At 39.7% G+C, this 17,238-nt stretch overlaps 2 protein-coding genes across 2 annotated transcripts in view; one reads left to right on the forward strand and one right to left on the reverse strand.

Annotated features, from left to right (window-relative positions):
• Nucleotides 1-10,853, forward strand: part of Sdc (Syndecan) — a 225,044-nt gene extending 214,191 nt beyond the window's left edge. Inside the window, exons 2-5 of the mRNA XM_033485802.2 lie at nt 2,432-2,618; nt 3,579-3,682; nt 3,880-4,036; nt 5,657-10,853. Coding sequence (XP_033341693.1) covers nt 2,432-2,618; nt 3,579-3,682; nt 3,880-4,036; nt 5,657-5,838 — 630 coding nt within the window. The 3' untranslated portion in view covers nt 5,839-10,853. The remainder of the gene's footprint in view (nt 1-2,431; nt 2,619-3,578; nt 3,683-3,879; nt 4,037-5,656) is intronic.
• LOC117229279 (acyl-CoA oxidase 1) lies at nt 10,854-17,204 on the reverse strand. The gene is made up of 11 exons (XM_033485674.2): nt 17,069-17,204; nt 15,191-15,350; nt 14,459-14,627; nt 14,271-14,394; nt 14,065-14,184; nt 13,862-13,977; nt 13,157-13,326; nt 12,901-13,063; nt 12,456-12,799; nt 12,114-12,369; nt 10,854-11,895 (listed from the first exon to the last, which is right to left on the reverse strand). Exons 1-11 carry the CDS (start codon nt 17,193-17,195, stop codon nt 11,635-11,637), a joined length of 2,010 nt encoding a protein of 669 aa, XP_033341565.2. The 5' UTR covers nt 17,196-17,204; the 3' UTR covers nt 10,854-11,634.
• Nucleotides 17,205-17,238: the final 34 nt, after the last annotated feature.

The following is a 17,238-nucleotide window of genomic DNA, read 5'->3' on the forward strand; positions in this document are numbered from 1 at the left end:
GCGGCGCTTGTAGAGGCGTGATTAGTTTCCTCTGGTTGAACGGTGAAATTTCGAGGCCGGGAACGCGCCGCGTCGGGTATATCGACGCAACGAGCGTCGTTCGGCGGACAACTGGTCCCCATTTGATTGTACAGCGCCGTGTATAAACGACGCATCCTGTGTGTGCACACTCTTCTGCCCTCGCGATTGTCCGCGCGCGCTGTTTCCGAGAGATACACGTTCAATGGGATCTCTCGACGAATTATCGAATCCCGGGACAAAAATACCGCGATCTAGCCCGCCGATGCAACGGGAAACGATGCAGTTGCATTCTGCGGCTCTCTCGGCTGACCATCGCGCGCCGCGCCAGCGGTTACCCTAGTTTCGGCTCGAAATCAAAAAATCTCCGGCCGTCTGCAGAAAGTAATACAGGGTGATTCTAGTAACTGGACCGAGCTGCGGCCTCTGTTCCAGTTTAGATTTTAGAAAAGAAAGTTGTAGAGACAAATTTTGCATTATTTAACAAGCCCTGTTATCCTATAATACGATATTTTTCACAAGTGCAAGTGCACTTTCTTTTGCATATTTCTCGCAGGCAGATCGAATCTCTCTCTCTCTCTCTCTCTCTCTCTCTCTCTAGAACATTCTCGGTAAAAATTATATTATTATTAGGGTATATTATATTATAGTAAGTAGTTAATTATATTATAGTATTAGGATACAATGACAAGAAAAATTAATTTCGTCGCGTCACCCTTGGAGCGATAAGCACGAATTTGTATGCAAAATAAAAATTGTCTGCCTTGATTGCAAGATGCAGACAGTGCAGAGACATCTCTTTTTCTCTTGAACTGCTTTAGCGACTTGAAAATAATACAGTATTTTTAAATTCTTTGAATGTTTTTTGTTTGATCTACTCATGTTTGTCATCAAATCCGCTGTCTAACGATAAAAGGGTTGAATCACGTCTCGGCCGTCTGTCGCCATCTTATTAACGCTAAATCTGTCGAGGTCCGAATCAAGAAATCGATTCAATAGTTTCTAATGCAAGCAGTTTTATCGCATCAATAATTATAAAATAAAAAATGCGAAACCGGTCGTTTGACCGGCGCTGATAGATTTAGTGTAAATTCCTCGAACCTGCGAATAAATGCTGGAGGTCTCGATCGGACGATCGGAAGACAATAGCGACTGCTGGCACCGTTTGTTATGCTGGCCTTTATCGCGCGTCACTTCGGCATGCAATCGGCGTTTGCTAACCGGAAGTCGCCGATAGCTCGACGTATCCTTGACGCGGAACTATAATGATCGCACTGCAGATTCCGATGTTAACATTACGGTCATGAGAAATCGATGATAACTGATAGATTCGATCTCGAGATGCGTTTAAAATTGTCCTCTGTTCGAAAACGAACAATTCTGTTTCGATTTCCCTTCCGCTGGGCGATTATTAAGGTGTCGAGAATGGAGTGAATAAGAAGAACGAACGAACGAACGAACGAAATGGTGTTTTGATGATGCCACCGTATCCCGTGCCGTAATTCGAGAGCAAACACACAAGCACGCGCGTCTCGGGAATGGTATCTATTTCGAGACCAGACCGGAGATGATGCGAGACCAAGCAGAAAAGAAACACCAAAAAGACAGACAACACGTTGTCCGGGCGATGCTTCGTTATCCGGTGTCTACGGGGTGGTCTACAAGTTTGCCGACAGATTTACGCGATACAGAGTTAGGCGGCGGCCTCTGCGAAAGCTCGCAGAGATTTTCGATAGATTCGAAAAGAAGTAGAATCTCGTTTCTTTCGCAACGGATACAGCGATGTGAATAATTACAGATTCAAAGAAACTTTTACATTTGTATTGATGTTTAAACGAAAAGTAAACAAAACGTCGTATTTATATGTTTCCGTGTTAGAAATTTTGGTTTGAATGTTAATAAAAACGTAAAAGCTACTTTAAATCTATATTTATGGTCACCACTGTATATGGAGTGACTCAGAAGCTAGTCAGTGTGTGTCCATTAACCTTAAAATTGAGATAAATAAGGATTTTGCAAATTGGCCGTAAGAAAATAATAATGCGAAGACAATTTTTATTATAAGATGACATACGAATTAACTAAACGAAAAAAGAATCGAAAGAAAAATGTTAATCATTTCTTAGAAATAACAAATCCCTCTGAACAATTCTGTTTAATCATCCCATGATCAATATAAGCGGTGCTATCTATTGTTTATTGGTGAAGAAATCGGCTATATCGATTTATCAATCGATAAATATAATAATAAAAATATGTTCGCACTACTTAACGCATTTTCAAAGAAAAGTTGTGTTACGCTGGTCGGCTACTGAACCGTTCGTATGGGAGACTGCACTGGCTAGGATTACTATACAAAGATTTCTGTTAATCGCCAATGATTTTTAACAATTGTCGAAACGTTTGTTCGCAGAAGGACCAAAGCGAGAAGGAGAGGACGGCGGGAGGAAGTTCTACGTACAACTCCCCGGACGATCTCTACCTAGACGATCAGGAACCTTTGGAAGGCTCTGGTCGAGGTGGCAGCGAAGGTCACGACGACCTTGAATCGTCCGGTAGCGGTCTTGGTCCCGACGACGAGGACGGCGACGACGATCACGGTACGATTGTTCTTCCTCGCTGTTCAACCGAACGCGAACGACTCGAATATACAAAGTTTACCACTTGCACTACGATTTCTTTCATAGCTACGTCGATTAACGCTTCTTTGTTGTTAATAAAATTCTTCTGCAGAGAGACAATGCTATTAACATACTTATACACTATTATTTGTTTTTATTTGCGCACTTTCGTATTGTTTATTAAATTATTTTATAAAAGTGTCGTATTTGAACAACATACGAAGCAAATCAAATATCTAACAGGATAATTACAGTAACTTACACACTTTTCAAAGAGGTTGCAGCAGCTAACTGGTTAATTGTACGTCAACGTTAACTTTGATTGCCAAAATTGTACTTTTGTAACGTGTCACCAAATATTGAAATGTTTTGTTCAAACTCGAAGTTGCGATCCGCAGACCACAAGTAAAAGGATAATTAATATCGTAAATCTGAATTTCGTAATTTTTGTTTCGTTAACGCTAAATCTAACGAGAACTAAGAGTGTATAAGGTGCGTTGCTTTCTAAGAATAACAAGCCTGGATTTATATAGACTTTTCGACGCTTCTATCATAACGTGTGCTTGAATTACAATATTTATTCCTGAATTATTCTCTGTGAAAGCGTCTTTATCGTTAGAACGATTTTAGAAAAAAATGTGAAACGGGTCATTTCGACCAGCGCGGTAGGTTTAGCTGGTAAGTTGAATAAATTGCTTAGGAACTATCGAGTTTCCTACCTGAATGGACGACCGACGTGCGAAAAGAAGCTATATTCAGTGAATTACCCTCGAAATCTTCGGAACGTGCCTGGCACGCCTGTTATACGCATATAGTGCAAGGGATTAATTCTTAATGGAGTTTTCCCAAAAACTTTTTGAGCGTTCTCTATATTGGCCGCTTGCTTAGTTCGGTCAGCACGAATCCCTGGCAGTGATCCTTTCGTGCATTGTGTCGCAGATTTCAGCAACAACAATAGGATAGACCCGGTGCCGAACAACAGGCCGACAGAGCCGGATGAGCCGTACTCCGTCGATGAGCCGATAATCAAGCCCAAGGAAAAGGTGATTATATCCGAGAGCCGTAACTTTTCTCGCGTCTAAATTGAAACAGGGAGGAACCGGAGGACCGATATCACGGTGGTAAAACGCGTGTAACGTTAAGAGGGGATATTAGATTTGTTTGAAAATGCGTGTCGGCCCCTCCTCGTTCGTCAGCCGAATTAAACGGATTAAACTGATTAAGCCGTGTCCCGTTGCAGGCCAACGTAGAGACTGTAAACCGACCCGGCAACGAGGTCGATGTAATCGGGCCCTCAGGTGTCGAGGGCGACCACTCGGACAACACAGACGTCTACATGAATCCGAAACACGAGGACCGCGCTAGCTCCTTCTTTGCCCAGCCAGGCGTGCTGGCAGGTAAGCTACCTGTTCTCGCTTAATTTACAATTTTCCACGAAAATCACCTAAAACATTATCATCCGCTACTAAATATTTCCGAGGCTTCGGAAACCTTTCAAGAACCAAACACGATTTTCCAGCATATCTTTCGTTTGTAACATGTACTTCGTGGAGTATAGGGCAGCGGAGCCGGTTACTGTGCCTTTGGCTTGTTTTCGGGCATAATTAACTTTTCACTTGTCGCATGAGACATATTGAATTTCGTTGTTCCTTTATTTCATTCACTTTCTAATAAAAAAAATTTAATATGACTTATTCGATAAATATAAAGTTAATCAGGTCCGAAAAAACAAACCAAAGATACAGCAATTGGTAAACCCACAGTAATCGGCTCCGCTACCCTATTTCCAAGACGGACGCGGGTCGCAAATGCATCGGGATTTGAAATGAGTTTGCTATCGCGAGATTGATTCGATCGTTTTCCACAGGGGTCGATCGTGCTGACGCGCCGCGATCGCACGGTTCGCCGGGGCAAAATGTTAATCACGCGGTTTGCGCAATCAGTCAAACATTGGAAATTGACGGGAAGAGAATGTCTTTGTACAGCGGGAATTGTTTCGGGGCCCCCGCGTCGGGGGATTACGTTATTTATTAACGCGCTCCCTTGGCGTTGCGCGGCCAAGTATAAGGGCAACGCGCGAATCAACATTCCGCGGGAAACCGGTATTTATTCACGAGGGCGCAGGGAGAAACGCCGACGAAATTCTGGGTTAAGTTAACCGATCCGGACCACGCATAATAAACGCTCTACATAATTGACAACGCTGAATATTTCAGCCGGTGAATTATGAACTCCCCCTGTTCCCGCAAAGCCACTTAAGCTGTTTCTGATTTTCTCGGTTGCGTTCTATCGGGCCCCGATGTACCCGAATTGCCGTCGCGAATTACCGGTAGCAATCAACCGTGCAAAATTGTGCGACGCGCTGACCTCTCAATCCCTTTAACTTAATATTTCAACAATCGATGGATTCAACCCCCTGCTATGATAGAAAGAGAGTCTTCACTACTTCAATAATTTTAAACTAAACAATGTGAACCGTCCGTTTTTCACTGGTATTGTAGATTTTCTGTTAAACTTTGAGAATAATTTGAAATTGATCTGTCAAAAAACGTCTTTTGGCCTCTTTGGTAAAAAGAGAGCGTCGCCCATATTTATCAGAATCCGCAAAACGTAAGAATGTGAAAAAATTAATTCATATCGTACAGTTTAATTAGAGATGAAATATTTTATTATTATAATATATTATATATTATAATATAATATATATTATAATATATATTATATATTATATATTATATTATAATATATTATTATTGATTTTGATTAGATGAAATACTTCAACTTTATAGAATGTCGAACGTGTTGGTGCGGTGATTAAAGTTTTACATTATGTGTGGAACTCATGTAGTATAGTAAATCGGATAAATATATCATTATTAAACTTGTGAATCCGACGGGGCCCTACCGTCAAGAGTTCTAAGCTGAAGGATTCCTTGTTCTGGAGATGTCGAGGGGTTGAATCGATCGTAGCCGAAGATAGAAAGATTAATATAAATGATCATTTAATAAATTTGCAGCGGTGATCGGAGGAGCGGTAGTAGGGCTGCTATGCGCGATCCTGGTGGTGATGTTCATCGTGTACAGGATGCGCAAGAAGGATGAGGGCTCGTACGCCCTGGACGAGCCGAGGAGATCACCGGCGGCACAGGCGTTCCCGAAACCGGGCGCGCCGCATCACAATCGAGAGTTCTACGCTTGAGGCGGCGAAGCCTAAGCCTGGCTTTGACATCGCCGAGTTTTGCCCCACGACACTACGCCGAGAAAGACGATGTCCTTCGACCGAATTAAGCGCCGCAGCCGCCTACCGTCGCGACAATCTATCGCAGCGGTACACAATATGTCCCGCGAGGCTCTGCTCCCGCGGAACGCACGCCTCGTCGTCAGCAACAAAACACGGGGGTTGGCTCCCCTAACCGGGGGAAGCGTCAGCGCCAGCGCACAACCTCTTTTTTCCGTCATCCTTCGATCAAGCATAATATCCTCAACAATCCTCTCTCCGCCGCTTTGCTTTTCCGTTTCGCTAAGACACCTCGGACCTCGGTCAGTCGTGCCATCCCCCCCCCCCTAACCAGTCGTAACTTAACCTATACACCCTTTAACAAGTGTGTCTACCCCCGTTCGTGATTGATCGCTCGGTGGTGGACACACAACGCAGCCAGCCTTTTGGCTTAACGACGCTTTCTTTCGCCGCCCTAACGCCTCCCAACGTCGCGGATCGGTACTTCGGGAGTACAGAACTTTTTCCTCCTTTCTTTCGGACGTTCGGTCGATAGGCTCCACACCTCCGATAGAGAGAAAGAGAGAGTTAGACTGAGAACGAGAGTGAAAGTGAGAGAAAGTGAGAGTGTGTGTGTCTGTGAATGAGAGAGAGAGAGAGAGAGAGAGAGAGAGAGAGAGAGAATGAGTGAGTGAGGACACGCGGGCATGTGGTGCGCTGATCGAAGGAGAAGGGTAGCAAACTCAGTTCGCCGAGTCCTCGTCGGCGCTAGGTCGCGGCTAATTATTCCAGATGCATTTACAGAGCGTATATGTATTTAGGCGTACGTATACGCCCACATCACCCCCAGCCCCTGTATAGGACCGAGAGCGCGAAAATTCGTGGGCGATAAACGCTGCTGGTATAATCGTTAATCATTCTGTCCCCCGCGCCCGCCCCCTGGTGGAAGGAGGGAAGGAAGAAGGATCGTTGCGCCAACCGTGATTTCTTTTCGACGCGCATCCACGCGACCTCATTTATCAGGCCAACGCTAAACCGAGAGAGCACTGTTTGCTCTGGGAGTACCAACGATCGCCCTGAGCTCTCCGCGGAGCCCCGGAGCACTGCCCCTCGGGGCAAACGGTGCCTATGTTCCTGGCCAACCGATTCCCCCTAGCTCTTTGTTTCGCTCGGTTTTCTTCAGTCAACGATTCTCATCATTTTAATGCTTTGACCAGCGGGGTCTTAACCCCCCCATAACCCCCCCCCCCCCAACTTTCTCATATGTCCTGGAATGTCTCACCTTCGCGGACTGGTCGTCCGGGAACGGGCACGAGCGAGAAGCAAACCCGTCGATTTTTCTTGAAATTTTTATTCACGAGGTCCGCGATACTATATTCTTCTAAGCTTTTCGTCGTTCGTACCGTTTTATTGTCGTTTTGAACGCGTTCCCTTTCGTGTATCGATCGGAAGATATCTTTTAGAAAAGCGTATCGAATTTTTAGGGTACGGCCGTCTCGAATTTTTCGTTTTAAACATTAAGCGATCATTGGAAAGCAATCGAGAAAGGAAGAAAAATCCGATATCGCGCGTTTGATTCGGACGCTAAGATAAACGGGCATTCGATGAGTTTTTGGAAATTTATTGACTTTACATATCGACGATTAGGTGTCGTTTTTTCATCGTTTGTCGCGATTCGTAAATCGTAATCGTTAGATCCTCTATGGTAAGGTACGTCTCTGTCTTCGAGAATTATTTATTCTTACAGCCGCGTCTGTGTGTGTTTTAATCTAATTGTTCGTCGTACACTCCTCTCCATTCGGACTTGTAGATAATCATCTAGTTTTTATCCCGAACGGTGATTCGCGGACGCTCCTAGCGGACCTAGAAGTCCTTAGGACAACGTGAAATCGAGAATTCGTTTTTTTAGATAGTTTTCATGTGCGTTGTGTTTTTATATAGAAGAGAAAAAAGGAGAGAGAGAGAGAGAGAGAGAGAGAGAGACAGAGAGAGAGAGAGAGAGAGAGAGAGAGAGAAAGAAAAAGAAAGATAATAGCAACAGGGCGAGAATGAAACGGCACCTTCGCGACGGAAGCGGTTCGTTCGAACGCGGTTGCATCGATTGCCATGCACTTAGCGAATAAAGAGGGAAACTCAACGTGCCATTTGAAGCACAGTCAGTGACTAGTTGTACGCAACCGATCGCTCGATCCTCCGTCCAGGCGCGAACGATGAAAATTAAAAGAAATTGGGAAAGACGTGAACTCACAGGTCGCAGGGCACAATCCCGAGTATCGTTCCCTTCTTCCACCCCGGAATCACGGGACACCTTCTGCATATAAAGGAGAAAGGCTTCTTCTGCTGGTCGAGAGAGATTCTATTTGCCATTGGACACTAAACAGGTCCAAATTTTCCTCCGGCCCTCGAGAGGAACGCGCGCGAACACATCCATACACACCTACACACACATATACATATATACATACACGCGGTTCTTTGTTGTTCGACTGAAAAGTATGCCTATGCCATATACCGAGAAAAAACTAACGAAGGAGGTATGAAAAAAAAAACAGAAAGAAAGAAGGAAATGACACGCTAAACATACGTGTACTGTCCGTTTAATTTCGGATTAAAGCAGAAAAAAAATGGCGAGCGTGATAAAAATTTCAATGTCACCTCGATTCTTAAACAATTTGAGTATGAAAAAACTGTCGCAAGTTGCATCGACATTCGTAATTTACTGATTACGAAGTTCACGGACCCCTAGTCTCACTAGCTATGTTTCTGGACAAGTGAAGCGTATTGCTCTAATCTTTAGTTGAACGAACAGTACGTCCATTTGTTCCAATATTTTTCGTCCACGGTGTCTATTATCCCATGGCCGATTAGTATCGCCAACTACATTGTAATAATTTATTGACTTTTTTACGTAGGACCAAGCGATCTCCCTTTCTCCCAGCCCTCTGGATCCATGGATCCTCTTGCATTTGCTTCACCTAACCTCCTTTTACTCTTCCGGTGATCCCGCGATGATCGTTACCGTGACGTTCCTTGATTATCGTGATCCGCGTGACGTTCGCCTCTTCCCAGGTAGAACAGATGATATATCGTAAATCTCGACCAATCGATACTATTGACTTTTCGCCACCGACGAGAGATGGGAATCGTTCGTGTATCCTCCTTATTCCATTTTTTCTCGATTTTTATGTTTGTTTCTTTTTCATTTCATTTTACCTTCTCAAGTGTCACGAAGTAAATGACTAATCGATATCGCAACGTTCCCTCTATTCGGAACAGTAGGGTAAATTCGTAATCGATTGTTAGTCGCGCCATCTAGGAGGCATTGTTTCCCGCCACGTCTCTCCGCATTATTCCCGAAAAAGAAAAAAAAAAATACTGGAAAAAAAACTTTGTCTCTTCTTCGTAGGAAACATAGCGGTATCTAACTATCGACGTTCTCACCTGACGCGCGCAATTGCGAAAACACTCTGGAGGATTACCATACTTCGTAATAAATAATCTTATATATACGATGTTATGCGGCTATAATGTCTTATATATAACGTTATGTCACTATTATGTCCTGTGCAATAATAATATGAATTTTACGTACACGAACCGTCGCATTTATTGCCGCCCGCAACGACCAATCATATAAATCATATTTCATCACGTATTACACGTAACGCGCAATATATGAATTTTCAAAAATGGCTGATACTGATAAGGTTTGAGCATCAATGATCTGCGCATGTCTTAACCTGTTGCCTAGAAAAACGTTTGTCCGTTTTGTACCATTTTCCATTTTATTTACTTATGCAAGAAATATTTCACATATATCGATTATTGGGAAGTCAACCGGTTTACAGGTTAAGACAGTTTCACAACGATGCGGAACTTTAATGACAAGTTATTTGCGACCTACATGAAAATTTGTTCGGAAACAGTTTCTTTATTAAAATCGTATTCCCTCTGTTCATCGCCATCGGACTTTTGAAATGGCAATGGTATACAATACTCGAATAAAATTTATGTAAATGTCGCAAGAGAAAACGATAAGTTGGAGCAAAGAGAATAGGGAAACAAAGGTAAAATAGGAAAAGTTTCGGAGGATAGAATGATCTGGTGTCGGCTGGGCGAGATTCCAAACAAAAAAGAAATTCGAAAGACAGTATGTTTCTACTTGGGTCGCAGGAATACGAGCGCCATTTCTGTAAAGTCCAACGTGACGTACGGGGTAAATGAAACATCATGCCAATACTGCCATGTATTACGTAAGGAACACCAATTTCATACGGGAATTATCGTAACCTGATCGGCGGCATTCCATTTTCATTTTCTTTCTTCGTTTTCGTCCCCCGTGACAATCTGACAATTCCATTTATCTTCTTGTAGTGACTAACACCGAAAACGATCGTTGGATATTACGGGCAAACAGCGTTTCAAACTTGATCGTTGCGTCGACTGTCAACATCGCGGGAGGCGATCGGCCAATCGCGTATCACTTACCCTCCCCACTCCACCTCTCTCCTCACGGAATTACCGTCACGTGATTCAAGCAAAATCATCGTTAGATGAAATAATCTGTTTCTACAATCGCCTGCCGCGATGTCGATCTATATATTTTCAGGTACGAAAACTTCATCGATCGGCGCGTTCTCGTGAACGAACTTTTTTCACTGCTTCTAAATCGATCTTATCGATTCGTGAAATAGCTCGACGCTATTTTATAAGCTTATTTATAATGCGTCTAGACGTCTCGAGGATATATTGTAATGATATACGTAGTAATAAAGGTACGATTAAGTGTATTGATAGGGTCGACTTGGAAGGAGAACTATTTAAACAACTATTCAATGTACAGGTTATGTTGGATGATAAGGTCGCAAATAAATATCGATACCTAAGCGAACGATCGGAATGAGTTGAATGATTAAGGTACGGTATCGAAAGTACCTTCAGAAAAAAATCATATTGTGTTTAGGGTAAATCAGTTGCAATAAATGGAATCCAAATCATCTCTTTCTTCTAGTTTATCCCTTCTGTTTTCTTATACACAATTTCCCATTCGACCAACATTCGAACAAAATAAAGAAATTTTAATAAAGAATATTATGACTGAAAGACTTCCACCTGAACAAAAAATTAAGCAGAAAATGTATGCTGCATTTTCACGTGACTCGTTTAAAATTCTTGTGGCGCTATCTAGATTTTAAGCACATGTATTTGAGCTACCATTCCTGTCTTATTTCTTAAGCAAGATGGAGCTACAGTGCCTTTTAAGTCTTTCAGCGAAATTAATTAGAAAGCTAACAAAGAACGTTATATGTATACATACATATAAAATGTAACCGTCATGTATACAAATTATTAATTTGTGTCTCAAGCCAAGCAAATAATTTGATTTTAAGCATCAGATAGATTTGACTGAGACCGCAATGCGTTACTTTATTAATAGTAAAGGTACATCAAAAATACGTACTCCAACATTTTTAAAAGGGTTTTTAACAATGTATTAATTATTCCTCCGCACCCGTAAAAGCAATGTTTCACTTCTCTAAGTATTTACATCAATACTCTACAAAGGCAGTAGAAAAATATATTCATAAACTCTTCTAGATATAAATTTCTAATATTCTACATACTCTATAAATTTGTTAACGATGTAGATGAATGTATAAAAAAGCATATCGAAAAGAAAGTCAAAGTCCAACAACGAATATTCACCTATTATACGATGTATGAATCAAAAATATACGAAGTAGACTCTAACGATAACGTTGTGAACAAGATATTGCACTACAAATTGCTCTTAAGGAATGGTTTCAAATATTTTTGGAAAGACTCATTCACGCTTGTCTGGTTCAGAGGGCTTTTCATGGCCTCTGCGAACAGTCGCTCGTAAACGTTGCCATCATATGCTCCCAGAGCTGAACAAAGGATTTCATCACGAATATCAAAGCCGTCAACAATACCGACAGCGTTTGGACGGATAGCGGCTAGTAGGTCTTCCAGCCAAGCTTGAAGTGATGGGACATCCTCATTTCTCAATGCAGAGAACTGAACAAACAAAATTAATTGTGAAAGTTCCAACAACCTTCAGAAATCGATCGTATCAACAACTACACATGCAAAAACACCTGAGAATTAAAATATTCTGCCAAAACGACCATATACTGCACCTAATCATTTATCGTCTACAATTAACTATCAATAGCTAAACAATGAAATACAAAAATAAAACGAAACATTGAGAACACTTGTCATTTCATACTCACCTGAAGGAAATCGCCGAGTCTTTGTAACACCCAGTATACAGCATACAGTTCACAAAGATGCTGCAGAACGGCACGCAACTCTTTCGACACAGATGTAATTTCTTTAACGGATTCTATGAATCTCATGACTAGAAACGCTCTGCAATGAGCCTCAGCGCAGCGGGCTAATTCGATGCTGGTTTGATTCCAAGCATCTTCATGCGAAACTCCTTTACTTATCCTGCGGTCCATATTCTCCGTCGCCAAACGAATCTTGCTGTTTAATGAGAAAATATTAGTACAATTGTACAGTTGCGTGTGGATATCACGTTAGATAATAGTACTAGTTGATAAAGAAATTACCCAGCAGCTACCGCTTGATGAGCATTAATAATACAGTCTAAACTGTTTTTCCAAGGTCGTTGTTTAACACCCTTGACGAGCATCGTGAGATACTGTATGGTTAATGGCAACTTCTGACCACTGACCGCTAATTTCCAAGCTTTAACCAAGTATCTCGCCGTTTGCAATAACAGAACAGTGTTCTCTCCCTCGTAGGTACAGACGGCAGTAACTAAACCGTAAGTTGCTGGAAGATTGCTAGCGTCCATATATCCGTGTCCACCGCAAGCCAATCGCACTTGTTCTACTCCGGTGGCTGCGTCCGAAGACGCAACTGCTTTCAGGCAACACGACAAAGCATGCAACTGCAAAGTAACAGCCACTATTAGTTGTCGAAGCCCAGGAAAAAGATACAATTTATTGAACAGTGTCTTAGAAAGTGATTGAAGATAATGCTATCCAGTACCTCAGGTAATCTGTCCAACTCGCCCTGGTCTAATTCAGCTGTAACATTATTGTACATATTCCAGATCCAATCTGCGGTCATCCGAAAAGCGAAACATGCGGCAAGATTTGGGAAGATTTTGTATTGTTGCGTTATGTAATTAATAATTTGTGCCTCGGGTTCACTGATAAAATAACATGAAAAAGATTGAGAAGCGATTCTTTATAATTGAACGTGTTGAACTTTACACACTACAATTATCTTTTCTGTTACTCACTCTGAATTAATTTGACTCTGACGTCGTACCGCGCTGTATCTCGTTGCAATCGTGACAGCTTTCGATAAATAACTTGCGATATCATGAACCAATACAACGCGGACAAACATCATAGTACCATACGTTAATTTGTCGTTTAATGCTTTCACGTATGTACCATCTTCGAGAACCTATAATAAGGAAGTTCAGATGCATGCATTTTTATGAACTGTGCGCACTTTATCCGACAGTTCTATTTATGCAAATAACATGTAAATTACCTTTCCAACTTACTGCCATTGAAAAATGACCGAGCGAAAAACAGACAAAAAAATTTAAAGAATAGCACAAGAGATGTCGAAATGTTAAAGTCTTGCAATCTCTATTTTTTGTTACATTATAAAACATGTTAAAATAGTTATATTGAGCTTAATTATTCTTATCAAAGTTATTAAAGACTGGAGTACAAAAGTACCCCGCGAGTGTAGTTGTGTAAGCCAGATTTGGCCAGCGTTGTTAAGGGTTAATAGCTTGCGAATGTTGATGCGATTTCTAATAATGGAGAAGGAATATTCAGAAATAGAGAAAATAATTGAATATTAATTTTATGATCAAGAGACGCATGAGCATCCGCAATCTATGAATCGTATTAGTTTTACCGAGAAAAAATAGAACTGTTTGCTTTTTCACGAGAGCTTCGTGAAAGTAGCATACTTTCTCTTTTACCTGAGAGTTCTTCATAAGCATGTTTTCGCGAGGTATTCTGACGTTCTCGAATCCAAGGAATCCGTTATTTGTTGCATTCATTCCTAACTTGGTGCCAATTTCTCCAATTTTAATACCTGTACCAATAGAAACGTATTAAAAACGAATTCATTGTCATGCGATCGCTTTAGTTCGCAGATACGTAAAAGACGACGTCAACATACCAGGCAGAGGTTCGTGTGTCTCTTCATCTCTTAATTGCACGATGAAAGGATGGATTCCTTTGCAGTCTCCTTTAGTGTATAATTGGGCGACGACTACGGCATAATTCGCTGTATGGCCCACTATAATTAATATTAAATGTAGGATTAGAATGTAACTATCTCTAGAGAAAATAATTCCTCTATCATTTTCTCTATTTAATACTCACAACCCCCAGGCCACCATTTATAAGATGTTAAAGTAGGGCTGTTCAGTACAAATTCTTTTGTACTAGGATCGTATTTTGCTGTTGTTTCCAGACCTCTAATGAAAGTTCCATGACCAAGTTCAGTCTGAAATAAAAAAAGAAACGGAATATTAAATTTGTATTTTAATATAAGTGTTACAATAGTTTACCTGAGCATAAGTTCCCACAATATTGCCACTCCATGCTCTGGATATCCAATACTCCTGTTGTTTTGTAGTTCCTTGTCCTATAAGAGATGGAAGAAACATGGCATAGTGAACCAAAAATGGATTTCCATCTTTCAGTATGCCAGACCCAAACATCCCTCCTAAAACATGACTGAAAAATACCTTCAATCAAAAAGCATGTTCTTTTATTTATGAAACAACCAGAGATCATAACCGTTATAATCAAAACGAGAAAAAACAATTTTTACTTAAAATGATTTTGATTACTAAATAATGACTACAATTTTTTTGTTTACCAATTACTATTATAAATGATGGAAACAGTTTTTGTTTATGAACTACCATAATAGATAACGAAAATTCTTTCTTGTTACACACAATTGTCGATAACGAGAATTTTAAGTCATTATGCAAACAATTTTTATTATCTATAATAGTTATTTGTAACCAAATACCATTTCTGTCATTTATAATGGTTATTGGTAACAAAAATAATTCCAGACATTTACAACCATTAATTAGTAACCACACTACATAAAAATTCATTTTTTTCTAATCACTGCATTTTTTTTTATTTTCTTTAAAATTTAATGATAACCATCTTTTATGAGAATTAAAAATCAATTTTCTATTGATGGTTATTTCCTATCCAATATTTGATATAACTGTTATCTTTGATCTCTGAAAATAGTAAAATAATAATAAAGAACATACGAGAAAAGATCCATGTCACCCCTGCCTTCCTCTTGTAGTGTTCGTACCTTTTGCAAAACCTTGCAGGCTTTACGAACTCCATTTTCATATACTTCCTTGTGGCTTTTGTATTTAACTGGTACATCATCTTGCAACTCAGGATCATCAAGGAAGAATTGTTCTGTAACAAAATTTGTATAACATTAACAGGAAGATAAAGATTTTCTTATATTAAAAGAAGATTTATTTGTATTTATTTATTTATTAGTATTTATTTATTTATATATTTATTTATTTATTTGTATTTAACATCTGCTATTTTTTGTTTGCTTACAAATGGCTTCCTGGTCTATGTCACAATATAATAAAAGTATTTAATTGCAGTAAAAAAGTACATAAATAATTTTTTGTTACATCAATATATGACATAGCAGTTTTGCTGGTAAAGTATATCTAGTCTCTATCACGAGTAATTAAATCGTCAATAACAGTAAAGCAACGTGATAATCAAAAACCGATAATATACTGTATTAACATAATCAATTTCCGATTGCATGTTATTGGTAGCGTAATCGCAATGAAATATGCAACATTTGTTCACTAATCTTATCGGAGGGTGCGTTTTCAAAGTCTAAAGATCGCGGCGTTAGGCTTTTATTTATGCATTACGTCTTAACTGAGTAACGTTAAAATTAAATAAAAACACATGTTAACCGATTCAAGTGATAATTACCGGATAATTTGATGTTAACATCATTCGATTCTACCGCAACGCCATTCGTCATAGGCGTATCTATTTTCTTCGTATTCTGCACGAGGAAAGTATCAAATCAATTTATTCGGTCTCGGACAATTTCGGATCATACACAAATGTAACAACAAATTAATCTTTTTATCTATCACGATCATCGGAATTTATTTTATATCAAGAATTCGTTTTATCTACAACAACAGTGACTCAACTGAAGTTTAATTCCCATAATACGAAAGTGCTATCTTTAAGGTACAAAGGTGCTAGTCGAAAAACAGAATCATTTGTTTTTGTGCGTTCAAACTTTCTTACATACATATATTTCGTACAATATATTACATACTTTCAAAAACTTTGATAGTTATCATTTTGTCTCGTCTTAATCTACAGAATGTTAATAAAACCATTTAATATTTATATGGTACACGAGACCCACTATACTGAGTAAAAAAGCCTTAGTAAACATAGATCGATTTCTGAGATATTTCATTCAAAGTTTCAATACTTTACTATAAACAAAAGCATTGAACGAATGTTGGAAATGTTTGAAATATTACTTCCGTATTGACAGCGAGAATAAATGTAAAATGACGCGTATGTAAAAATGTGAACAGTATCATTACAGAACAAACAAAATTAATGGGTGAAGTGCTGAATATTTAACATTACAAATTATCCAACACGTAATTTCCATATAGATTAATAATCTCCGGATAGAAAAAATTTTGAAAAGAGAATAAATTTGAATAACGCTTATTAAGTAACCGCCATGCTCTAACAGGTGTCCGTTGTACCGCATTAGATTTATACAGGTAAAAGCAAGTGTTTCGTATACATAATTATAATATATAACAGTGAACGCATTATCTGTATAAATAAGAATAAAATTTAATTAAATTTATTGATAAATCAGTTTTATAATTTCCATTCGTCGGTAGTACTTCCTGCATCGTTCACGATGCAGGAATATATCCATTCTTAAATTCATTACAGTGCATTGCAGTGATTGATTATCGTGAATTATTTAAGAGTTCAAAGCGAAGGCTTCCGATCGGATTAATATCAGTATTCGACGGAATAACGAATCAAGTACAAGTGTATGTTCACAGTGAATCTAAAAAAAAAAGGTTTAACTATGTCTTAAATACCTCGTTCACGACGATTATTAGTTTTCTCTGGACTACCGTCCATAAGATTAGTCAATTCAACTGGATTAAATGTACATTTCTCCCGTTCACGCTGCAAATCCTTGTTCACAGTAATTGTCTTCTGCATTTTTGTCAACGGATAATCACACTACGTCTACACGGCAAAGTGT

The sequence above is a fragment of the Megalopta genalis genome, chromosome 15, assembly GCF_051020955.1.
Source record: "Megalopta genalis isolate 19385.01 chromosome 15, iyMegGena1_principal, whole genome shotgun sequence".
Taxonomy (NCBI): domain Eukaryota; kingdom Metazoa; phylum Arthropoda; class Insecta; order Hymenoptera; family Halictidae; genus Megalopta; species Megalopta genalis.